Source organism: Phoenix dactylifera, chromosome 16 (genome assembly GCF_009389715.1).
Source record: "Phoenix dactylifera cultivar Barhee BC4 chromosome 16, palm_55x_up_171113_PBpolish2nd_filt_p, whole genome shotgun sequence".
Taxonomy (NCBI): domain Eukaryota; kingdom Viridiplantae; phylum Streptophyta; class Magnoliopsida; order Arecales; family Arecaceae; genus Phoenix; species Phoenix dactylifera.
The window spans coordinates 379,736-392,132 of NC_052407.1; the positions used below are offsets into that span (position 1 = coordinate 379,736).

General features: G+C 39.4%; 1 protein-coding gene across 1 annotated transcript; it reads right to left on the bottom strand.

The window, feature by feature from the left end:
• Positions 1-814: 814 nt before the first annotated feature.
• LOC103710180 (protein argonaute MEL1-like) lies at positions 815-7,423 on the bottom strand. The gene is made up of 22 exons (XM_039134516.1): positions 6,785-7,423; positions 6,184-6,389; positions 5,919-6,068; positions 5,688-5,821; positions 5,399-5,508; positions 5,134-5,240; positions 4,906-5,044; positions 4,680-4,796; positions 4,396-4,503; positions 4,243-4,314; positions 3,614-3,733; positions 3,368-3,530; positions 3,167-3,288; positions 2,952-3,086; positions 2,397-2,539; positions 2,258-2,320; positions 2,114-2,177; positions 1,903-2,038; positions 1,764-1,837; positions 1,537-1,631; positions 1,387-1,418; positions 815-1,310 (listed from the first exon to the last, which is right to left on the bottom strand). The coding sequence occupies exons 1-22, from the start codon at positions 7,289-7,291 to the stop codon at positions 1,132-1,134; spliced, it is 2,976 nt and encodes a 991-aa protein (XP_038990444.1). The 5' UTR covers positions 7,292-7,423; the 3' UTR covers positions 815-1,131.
• Positions 7,424-12,397: the final 4,974 nt, after the last annotated feature.

Here is a 12,397-nt window from a genome sequence, read left to right on the forward strand (position 1 = left end):
ATAAGTCAGATTGGTACATGACATAATGTTGGTTTTGCTAAGAGCAATATCTTGTAGAGTCTGTCATGAGAAAGTGTGCTGCCTCTGTACTGTTGCAGCAATCTAGCCCATGACTGGTCATCAATTTACATGCAGGATAGGGGCTTGCGTTTCTTTTTCCTTTTGACTGATCCTTGTATTCATTGTAGTCGGTAACGTTGCATCCCTCGGGTTTTTACCTATCATCCTTCGATCATGCGTCCCTTCATTTGAAAAACAACAGCATGGCATTAACTTCAAACAAGAGCTATCGCTTTTCTTATAGGTTTTTCTTTTCACACGTACGCATAACACCGATTCAATAATTTTCTTGACCAATATGCTCCCCGTCGCTCCCATCATTCATCCTAATTTTCGCCAACCAAGAAGAGCAGGCAAAAAACAATTTGACCTCCTGCACTGCCCTCTGTACATAAAGTTATCGAGCATTTTGCGGTATCATGATCAGCCATCAATCTTAAATCTTTTCTTTATATCGAGCAATTGGAAAGCATGTCTGAGATGGCTTGACGACAGTACTTGGCTTCGATCTTTATCCAATGAAGGACCAAATTTTCCTGTTGCTGCGACCATGGTGAATGTCTTCAGACATCGACGGTTTTAACAAAGCAAACAACAAGAAAGCGCCATCAATATATTTAGCAATTAATCTAAATAAATATACAATTTTATATGAGAGATACTGATATCCATATTCCTACCCTTCCACCCATTTCCATTCAAATGAAAAAAATAAGCAAAAAGGAAACAAAAAAAACTGATCTGCACAACCGAATAATAAACAAAAAGGAATCATTCTCTCAGCATCCAAAAGTTTCTTGGATGACGCAACAGAATTCAGCAACCACATCCGAATCGACTGTCTAATAGATTCAGAAGAATAAACCCCCTCAAAAACAATTTAAATGCAAGGAATTTGACACGGGGAGAAGTCGACTTAAAGAAGTAAACTTTGTTAACTTAACTGTACGAATAACTGAACCCTGTCAACTTAACTGTACGAATAACTGATCCCTGTCATTTGAATGGAAACCATCCCCAAAAAGATTTGGCCAACAATGCCTTTCGACCCAAAAAAAAAGGGTACCATTTTTAACAAAAAAACATAACATCTTTAACGTTGTCCTTGATCTGCGGCAGCTGGCGCACCACAGAAGACGTATCCCTAGTCCTGGACCCTCCTACTGACGTCGATCCTCCATCGGAGGGATCAGCTTCCACATAGTACCGAGCACGAAAAGCAGCCAAATGTGCATAATATGCAGGGGGAACTGCCCAAGAAAAATGATACGTAAGAAAGCAGACAATTACGAGAGCAGAAACAAAATTAGCGAGTATAAAACCTACCGACTGAAACAGAACGAGTGCAGCGAGCGTACCTACATTTCGCAAGCAAGAAAACAATGAGGTATGCAGGCTTACCAAGGATAAAGTTTATGAAACAAGGTCTCAATAAAATTAGAAACAAAGGCAAGCAGACATCAAGATCTAACTCACGTATAACAAAGATTATTAGTTAACATCTGCAATCTATCGGCAGAAAAACGATTCTCATCCACCAGTACATGATAATGTGTTGGTCTGCTGGTCCCCTGAATGGAAACAAAATACAGGTAAATTGATAAAAATTATTTTGAAAACTAGATAAAACCATGAACATTGCCTGTAAAGACCATATCACCAGTTGCCGCACGTCAGTAGAAAAGGAGAAAAAAAAATATTACCTGTATGCCAGCATGGCTACAGAGATAGAAGTCAAACTCTGTCGGGTGACAAATCTTTGTGTCCACCACAGTTCCTAACAAAAGCATTATAACGTTACTTCCAACTCCAAGCATACGAAATACCAACAAAATCACAGACCTGGTAATATGTTTCCGCTTCTGTCCGTTGAATTTCGATCCCCATGGACTTGAGGAAACAGGCGAGTGTGATGCCTCTTCTGTACCACAATAAACGTGACAGGAGGCAGGTAGCCTTCCTCTAAAGAGGCACAAGCCTGACATGAACACGTAAAGCAATAAGACAATCAGTGATTCAATAATATGCAAATTCAAGGCAAAAGAAGAATTACCTTCCGTATTGCATCCATCTCATGAAGCAATACATCGGCAAATTGACTTTCACTGACACCATCCCTGCACATAAAGCATGTCAAACGCATCCATCGTGTATGACAGAAGAACAGCTCCAAAGGATACATTGATATTGTAAAAACCTGTAGAATATAATTCTATATGGCTTCCGATTCACCGCTCTATAGAAAGAAAGCAATAACTCCCTGCAAACCAAGAGGAAGGGGGGGGAGCAATTAATCTCAGAATCACAGACGATTAAAGGCTTCAGAGTAAACTTACCTTATCATGCCACCATGTACATAACCCTTTTGTGGATCCTGTTTTACCGTATAAAGATCCTGTATCATCTCCTTTCTATGCTCTTGGGCAGAGACTAGACCTCTGTACTTTGTGACCTCTGGCCAGTCCATAGAAGCAACTACCTGCACAAAATTGAACAGTGAGACAGATTCACAGAAACTTGAGACCATTAATATAAAAAACCATGCCTCCAAAACCATAGAACGACCTGTTTAAAAAAAATAACAATAAAAGTGCTTGTGCAAAGTGTTCACAGATAGACATAACACTGAAACCACAAGAAAAATATCTCTAAATTTTTGGGCTGCTTAATTGACCAACCCTAGCAAAACCAGATGAAGATCAGGCTCTGGTTTTTTACCATGTTATAGATTTGCAAAAGCATGTGTTAGAAAGGATAGCCAAGCTTCTTTTTGTAAACTGAACCTCACATGAAGTTGGGATTTCTGACAGTAACCAAATGACATGCGCATACGCAAGTGATCCCTAAAAAACCAAAGATTATCCACAACAGCAGCAAAGAGAGAATCATACTGCTGCAATTGAAGGAGAATCTTCTCCTGGAGCTGGATGTGTCACGTCAGCACCATATATAATTGTTGGCTGGTCTGTTACAAAGGGAATGTTATTATGAAGGGCATCATCAAGAACCGTGTTGCGCCCACCAGCCTGTCCAATTAAGCATGTAGACATGAGGGAGAAAATTCATCTAGATTTAACCAAAATGGATTTATAACAAAGTCACAAACCTTAACATTGATTTTCAAAGCAACATTTTCAAGATACTGCTTGTTTCCCCTAGATACATGCCTTGGTAAGCAGCATTGTGATACAATGCCAAGCTCAGTATCACATACCCGCTTGATTTTTCCTGTGAACAGAAAGCACAATGTAAAAGTGTAATAAGATTTAAATAGACTCTGGCTAATTACAATCTAAAATAAGCATACCATAATAGCCACTGATGTCAGGCAGAACAACAATCAGCAACTGGATATGTTTCCCCCGGCAAGATAGTCTTTCTGTAGATTGATAATGGACATCTCTTAGAGCAGTTTCCATATTATCGGGCCGGGCAGACTGGATGCCAGTAAATGGTTCTGGATTGAATACCTTTAAAGTTTACAGTGAAATTAGACAGGTTTAGTGTGAACGAAGAATTGAAGATGCAAACAGTTGATAACATATCTCAGTACCATCCCTTTGTCATTACACATCCCAACCAGATCATTGCAAAACTGAAAGACATCATTTGGGCGAAGACGTGAAAAATTCAAACATGTCCAGTACTCTATAGTTCCACCATTAACCATTTTCTGCACATTCACCATGAAGGATTAACTTTAAACAAACTGACAGAAAAATGTCGATTGATCACAAGCACAGAAACAAACAACAAAGATATTATACTGGACAAATAGACAGAAGAGATCCAAATGGAGCATCAAAAATCATTCCTAAACATGGAAGAACAATTTTCAAAAATTGGCATTAATTCATCAAATATTAACTCATTCAGACTCACCTGAGAAAACTTTTACAAAGAACAAAAAAATGGAGGGGGAAAAGGATAAACTAACGGAATATACCTTTGCAATTGTTATGAAACAACTATGTTTTCTAGCAAAATGGCAATCTTTCCTTGCAAGCTCATACAAGAACACAAAGTGATCAAACGCCTATGCAATAATAGAAAGTGACCTAAAAAAAATGTTGATCCATATCTGCCAGCGCACTGGATGGCTATGCATTAAGCAAGAAGCCAGGCTACCTGCTGGACCTTAGCATTCAGAAAAATAGAAACAAATAGAGATACTTGCATCACCTTGTTGATCATGTTCCACTGACCAACAGCAGGACTACACAGCTTCTCTCTCCCGGAGTCATGATATTTTAGCTGAAGCATTCAAAAGATGTGATTTCAGATAACCGCAAGTAAACTGATTTCAGGAAAACATGATGATTACAAGGAACACACCTTTGGAGGAGGCAAGATCCGGGCATCAACTGCAGCAAGCTGATTTCTAACCTTGATTCCAAACTCTTTTGCATACTTATCACCATTGTAATTGTTTTGAGTCACCACCTGCAACAGCAAACACATGAATATAGACCCAAGTGGATGGAAAGGCCTAGATATCAAAACGAGCTTGAAGGAATACAGAATAGCTATATAACCTCATGAGGGAACACACAGATATTACGATTCGAGATGCACAGTTGAAAGGCAGAATCAAGTTAAGAAACAAGAAAGGTTCAAACCTCCAGGATATTCTTCTCCCTGTCTTGAGGGCGTTTGCATGTAAATCTCAACATTTCAGTTACTTGCCGTTCAGTCAGCTTCTTTCCGTACCTCTGACCTTCCATAATGGTGCACACCTAAGCAACAATTTGAATACATCAGCATCCACCGCCATCAAAATTAAACACCAAAAGATGAAAATTGAGATAGGCATTATATTATAACGTATAAGCGAAACAGAACAACCTCCATTGGCAAGTAGATTGGCCTACTATCACTGCCAGCTTGAAGACAGGGCCAATTAACATGCTTGAGAAAGCAGTTATACCGTTGTCTAAAATATTGGACAACAGAAATATTTGCTGACCCTTCTCCAGCATCAAACCTGAACAGAACGCATCAATCACATATTACAATATTAAAAGAATGCAAAAGAGACTAAAAATTTTGAATAAAGAAGAGAGAGAACAATACGTCAATTGACTCATCGGCATCGAGGTTATCCCTGTGATCCTATAGCGTATCCTTAATTCTCTCCTGTGAGTGGCCTCAACTTTTAGCCCTCTTAGGACTTTCTTTATCTACAATTTGAAGATAATATAAGACAAAAAAAAGTTTAAAGCATGATTACTATAGCAATCAGTAAGCAGTCAACAGTAGACAGGATGTGGTAGAAACAAATAAGAGAAATAAAAAGGAAAATCTTGTAATTGATAAATCGAACGCCAAGTCACTTGACCTTAATGCGGTCTGAGTTAGATAAGGGCCTTGCGCCATCACGAAGGTTGAGATACTCAAAAACGAAGTCAACGACAGGTGCAGACTTATAAAACGTTGTTGCAGAGATGTCTGCAACCAAACACGAGATGCCAACATTACGTATAGAACAACGACAACAAGTATATGTGATTTAGGACGAACATGTTCTGCCATAGACAATTCATGCGAATATCAAAACAAGCATTTATTGCAACTATATTAAACATAATTTGTAAATAAAGCTAGGTTACGCATTGAAAACACCATACCAACGTTCAGAGAAGATCCCATCTGCGTGGGCCGAAGACTTTGGTAGTAACCCCTCCAAAATTCTATGCCATCCCCGATATCCTTTGGATCCCCAAACCGGGGAGAAAAGAATGACCTTGACACACCAGTATAGCTGCAGAAAATGAAATTGGACAAGTTGCAAGCTCATTATGGATGTCCTAAATGACTATAAGAGAAGCAAAAGAGAGGCGGGGTAAAAAAGAAGTAACTTTGTCGAAGGTGATTCCCTCAGAACCACGTCAAGAACTTGAATAGTTTCTTGAGGGGCATCCATCTGCCTCCCACGTAAGAACTCTTGGAGATGGTGGAGATCAGGCCGCCCAGCCAACCTAATCGTCACATTGTATTCCTTCTCTCCCCTGCCAATCCAAATAGCCATCCAGCATCAATCAATCACCAACCAACCATTCAAAACCATCACAGAAAGACGCGAGTCAGAGCACAAAGGGTTGTGAAAACAGTAGCCTGACTAACCTAACACTGCCGTCTCGACCGATGTCGGGCAATTTTACCACGAAATTCTTGGACGTAAATGGCAGAGGGCCAGCAGTGTACAAGCTTTTCCTTCCATCGTAAACAGGCATCCGCCTGCCTAAGTGGGAGTCCTTATACAACGTCACAAGCTCGCTGATTACGTTTCTATTGCTAGTCTTGGATATCGATTCTGGGTTGATTGAAACCTAATCGATCCATGAAAACAAAAACTTGGATCAAATAACTTCGACGTCCAGGACTAGAAAGGGCTTCAGAAGTTTACACCAAATTTAACATAATAATAAAAACGCTATATAGAATGAAAGAGGATTGGGGGAACAGATCATGAGAAAAACACCCGACATCCAAATCAAACCAATACTCTAAATACAGCAGCAGCAGAAGAACGCTCCAAATGCCTGCATAATCTAAAAACCCGCAAGCAACAGTTTTATGGACAGAGAAACCAAGAAAGGGAATGCAAAACATCGAATTAAAAGAACAGAGGAAAGCAAAATTCGGGAAAAGGAAAAGAAACTACCAATCTAAACGACGGTGAAGGAAGGGGGAAGGGGGGACGAAGAGGTGTTCCTTGACTTACATCATAATGACACAAGTCCTTGTCCGCCACTTCCACGAGGAAGTGGTTCGCCTTCACGACGCACCTCCTCCCAACCAGGCCGAACCCCGGCCTAGGTGGATGCCGCAGCGCCTTGCTCGACGCCGGAGGAGTCCCCGCCGACGACGACGACAACGACGATGCAGGCGGCGGCGGCGGCGAAGTCGCACAAGATGTTCCGGCCTCCTCCGGTTCCCTAAGTGAAAGCTGCCGATCCACGTCCTGACTCAAGGACGAGGAGGAAACGGTCGCGGACACAGATGACGGCGGAGGATCAGTCGGCCTCCGGCGCTCCTCCTGCGCTCGGGGCGGCGGAGCGTACCCTTCTCCATAGCCACCACGGCCGCCTCCGCCGCCGCCCCGTCCTCTGCCTCCTCCGCCTCTACCGCTCCGGCCTCCTCCTCGCTGTCCGGAGGACGGAGCTCCGGGCTGCGCCTCCCTGTAGTAATCGCCGCCTCCCCGGCGGCCGCCCCCGCCCCGCCTCGACATCCGGCTGCCGAGTTCAAAGTAGAAGACAACGTACAGAGAATGGCAGAGGAAACGCTCGAGAGTTAGAGAACTGAAAGATCGAAAGTGGAACGAACAGGTGGGTCGAGCCCGTATATAGCACCGGAGAGAGCGTCGTGACAGGCGAAGGGGGCGTTTGAAATTGGAAGCGGCGACTGTGGTGACGCGGATTCCAACCCACTTTCAGACCCACTCCTACGACACGTCGGCCCGCTCGACAGCGAGCGGTTTGCTTTTCCCCATGTTTGCGGCGTGAGTGCGCCAACCAGTGACGCTAACGTCCGTCACGAAGAGGGCCCCTCTCCGCCCCCACGACTCGCAAATGATGGGACTGACCCGCCGCGTTCTCGGCCTTCGCGAGGAAGGAAGGAATAAAGGCGCGCGGTCGTCCGACGCGAAGCAACGGATCACCGAGGCAAAGTGCAAGGAAACCACCCATCGTCCTCCTCGAGGGGGCAATTTGATTCGTAATGTACCCACACGCGAAGGCCGCTTTAGACTCGAGTCAAGGGGGCGATTTCCGCGCGAGTTCCTGGACAGCGACAAGATCCCTGGTGGTGACCCGATCCAGGATGGATGTGGGCGCTTCGTGCATGAATCCATGATTCGTGGAAGTAGTTCTGGGATCGCATATCTTTATCTTTAATGATGATAAATATATTTAAAACAGCAAAAGCTGATAGGCTGCGGAAAAATTCGACTTTTGAGGATTAAAAAATCTAAAAAAAAGCATGATACTTGAGGTGTACATCAATCAAAGCGAGCTTAGGACTGCATGGCAAAATATTACCTATATAACACTAGTTTCGAATACCGATAGTATTTATTTTAAAACTAATAAATCTTGCTCTATAAACTAAATGGTCATACTTAATTTGTAGCTTTGTTATTGCTGCTTTCATGTTTGTATCAACACTTTGTAGTATGCCACATGATGAAGTAAATGGACGAGATACACATATACCAGCTGAACGACTTTTTCTTAACTTAAATCTATCAAATATGCAAATATTATTTAAATATAAATATAAATAGGTGTATTTTTATCCTAATTTGTTTAGAAGCGTCACCTGGCGTTCGGCGAACAAATCAACACAGGCAATGATGACAAGCATTTATTTGGGACAATTTACCATCGATGCCTCCTTGGGTCATGAAAAGATCTCCGCCGTCCGTCCATTGGCGTTTCGGGGCAAAACAGCTGGCGGGGAACTTCTTCCCCCATCGCGTTCCGTGCCGATGTTTGTGAAGTTGAAGGAAACTAAATACGTGTCTTAATTACTTCATAACTGATTGCACGCGGCAATGATTCCAGTCGATAAATGAAGCCACGTGTTAACCTGCGCCTCTCGGGCGTCTTTCCTGTTTCGGATTATATAAATACTGATACCAAAACATAAGGTAGAACCGTCTCACCAAAATAATTGTCCGTCGGATTGGAAATGCGCTCAAGCCGGACCGAAACTTAGGCTCGATCTGAAAAAATTTGGGTCAATTTTAGACTCATATACAGAGCTTATTTATTTTATGGGCCAAGCCCGAATATATTATTGGCTCGATCTAGATCCAGTTCAAATCTGAGCCTGAGCAAGATTCGAAACAGAGCTTAAATTCAGACCCATTACTTTTATATTTCATTATTTAGAAAGAATAATGTGCAAGTGAAGGGCAGATTAAAATAGATTTTGTTGAAAATATTGTATGATATATCGTTTAATTATGTTATATGAGAAAATTTAATTTTTAGCTAGCTTATTTACTTATTGAGTAATATTATGAGTTATTAAATTTTAATTGGGTTCCAACTAAATCTATTTTTGGCCTAAATAGATAATTCGAATCAAGCCCAGTTAAGTTTACTCGAATATGCATTATGTAAAAAATTTTGGACCTAAATCCAATTTGAAACTCGAGAAATAAAAAAAAAAAAATTATAGAGTTAAGATAGAAGTGTAGCTCGGCCCTCTTTCAACCCTGGTTACTCAGAGCAGCATCATACTTGTCGTTCAGCTATGCTTGTTTTTTGCGATGGAAAAAAAAACTACCTCCTCTGTCCCTTCTCCTTATTCTTTCCTTGGTGCGAATACTCTCTTCCATAGTAGCAATATAGCGTCCATCCAAATAATTGCACTCGTGTGAGCAACTGCAACCCCCAATAGCATATGGAGTGCGACGATGGTCGCCGTCGGATGAGGTGGGAGGGCGGGGTCGCGAGTAGGCGAACTCCTGAAAGACCCAACATAGTAAAAAAAGCAAATGCAGATTGCACCAACCTTTGTTGAAATTATATTTAATTTTTAATTATTTTTTTATAAATACATGTTAATTAATTATATATTATTTTAATTTTAATTTATTATGTAATGTAGACTAAATTACTATCTGAATGAATATTTAATTTTCAATCATATGATTATTTTGTATTCTATTATTTTAATTATATTGTATGGTAAGTATTAGTTAATGCCTGATTTGGTTAATAAATCTTATAATAGATGAATCTGCTAGTATTACTAAGTTAGATCCTCACTCCACTTTTATATACATCTGTTTATAAAAAAAAAATGTTAAGGCATTAAGGTCTTTACGACGACATCTATTCTACTAAGAAGATCGGTACCAAAAAAGAGAAGATCTACCATATTTTTGTATTATCTTCTTTTCCATGATACTGCTCCAGTGTCCATCAAGAAATGCTTAGAATTCTCAAAATACGCTTCAGTTATTTAGAGCTTCAGGCCCTATTTGGAATAATTATTAATAGTAGAGCTTTTAAAAGTAGAGTTTTTTTAAAGTAAAACATTTATAAAAAGTTGTTTGCTATTTAGTAACTATATTTCTAAAGTTCCGTGCCACTTTAACATATGTTTGATAAACAAACTAGCAAAATACTTTTGGTACGACAAAATGTTAAAAAGGACATTGCATAGTATTATACAACAACATATAATAAAATATAAAATATATTAATACATAAATATATAATATAGTATAATATTATTGTAATATAATATAAGATTATTATAATATAGTAATATAATATTATATATTATAGCATAATAAGTTAATATAATATTAAATTATTTAACATAACATATCAATGTATTATGATATAATGTAATATAATATTATATTTATAGTATAATCCAATAATAAAATATAAAATATTATAATTCTTAGCATAAATTAATTTTCTATAATATAACAAATTTTCTAGCTAGATGATAAAATTAGTTAAACAATTATTAAAGGGATATTTTATGTAATTGTTATATTTTATTATGAATATTTTTATAAAAAATAGCTTTCCGATCTGACCTAAAAGTGTTTTTTCGAAAAATTTCACAATGACGTTTCTCTCAAAAAAATTATTTTTAGTTTTTAAAAAAACTAAAATATTTTTTTAAATTTTTACTGAATATTTTTATTTTATTTAAAAATATTTTTGAAATTTTTAAAAGTATTTTTTTTTTTGATCCACCAAAATTTTTTCAAAACTGTGCCCTGCTCTTTCGACTTCCGTGACTCGTCGAGAAGATGAAGATCTCTGGCTCCGCCGTGCATATATCCTTGCTAATGAAAAACGCATTTGGTGGGGCCCTGTTAATAAATGAAGTATCTCCAGTTGCACACTTCCTCCTCCTCACTCGAGGCTGATCTATATCTTGCCGGCTGGGAGATTTTGTCTTCTCGCATTCTGCGTCTGAGATGATTTAAACGGAATAAATACACAGCTTAGTTTTTTGTTATAAATAGCCTGCAGCTATGATTTCAGTTAATAAATAAAACCAAGTGTTACGTCTTATCCAATACCCATAGGACGCACGCATGTAACCAATAGCACGCACTAATGGCATGGGTGACGGCAGAAGAGATATGGTATCTGTTGGAAATTGTATCCTAAATGTCAATCGTCAGCATATTGATGATTGAATATTGTAAATAAATTGACAAATTAATAAAGTATTATTTGGCATTATTCATCATTTCATCTTCAAATGAACTCTTATATGATGAAGTCCTTTAGGACTTATGTTATGATAAAGGAGGATTTATCTTTGAATCCTTAAACTTGTTCGCGACCAAATGATATGTTGTTACTAGGACGACAACATTATCGAGATTAGGTCGTTGTGTGACATATACGTTGGTTGTCCTCTTAACCAAGGAGTGTGGAGACACTGGTATGCCATACAGGTGAAGTATAGGAGTACATTTCACTGAACGTGACCAATTCCGGAACGCTCTACTGTCGAGAGATGTTCCGAGTGGATATGGGTATAAGTTTGGCCCTCTTACCTGAGACCGCAACCTGTGACTAGCAAGCAACTCACTGTACTTTGGTACCGGACTACCTGAATTTCTAATTCAGTGACGGAAGGTCACTGGGTGCAGTCAAGTACTTGCGTAGTCAGTTGTGAGTCAAGATGGAATTGACCCCTCCTGCAAACAGGAGATAATGTCTTGTGACTAATTTAGCAAAACCTTGGCCAGGGTAATCTCAGTGAGGAGTCACGGGATATCTAAAGTTAATCACATAATGGATGTACTAATTATAGGGTTGACAGTGAGCTCTAAGTCATCCTGGCATTAAGAGTCAAAGGGATTGAATTATACAGTAACCATAGTTCAGGGTTCCAGAATATTTGCTTCGCATATATTCGGCCTATTCGGACGTCGGGTACCATTGCTAGATGGTCACATCGATTAGTGTAGGAAGTCGTTCCTATACTACCGGCTTAGGTTCGAACCTATGAGGTCACACGCATAGAAGATTCCTGATTGATCAAGAAGGCTGATGAATGATTAAGAATCATTCAGGGGTAATTTGGTCAATTCGATTGGCAAATTATCTTATAAAATAATTAAAGTAATTATCGGAGGATTAATTAGTAATTAGATTGCTAATGAACTCAATTGGATTGAGTAATTAGACTAAGGATGAGCCAAATTGAATTAGATTCAATTCTGGGCTCAATCAGGGTTTTTGACCTGATTGGATTAGGTCTGAATCAAGAGGACTTAGGTTGACCAAATTAAATTAGATTAAATTTGTGCTTAATTAGGGATTGACCTAATTGGATTAGG

Coding starts and splice junctions, on each gene's coding strand:
- LOC103710180 (XM_039134516.1), bottom strand. CDS start 7,291: ATGTCGAGGCGGGGCGGGGGCGGCCGCCGGGGAGGCGGCGATTACTAC. Junction 6,069..6,183: donor GGTCGAGACGGCAGTGTTAG/GTTAGTCAGGCT, acceptor TTGGATTGGCAG/GGGAGAGAAGGAATACAATG. Junction 3,734..4,242: donor AGTGGAACATGATCAACAAG/GTGATGCAAGTA, acceptor GTGAATGTGCAG/AAAATGGTTAATGGTGGAAC.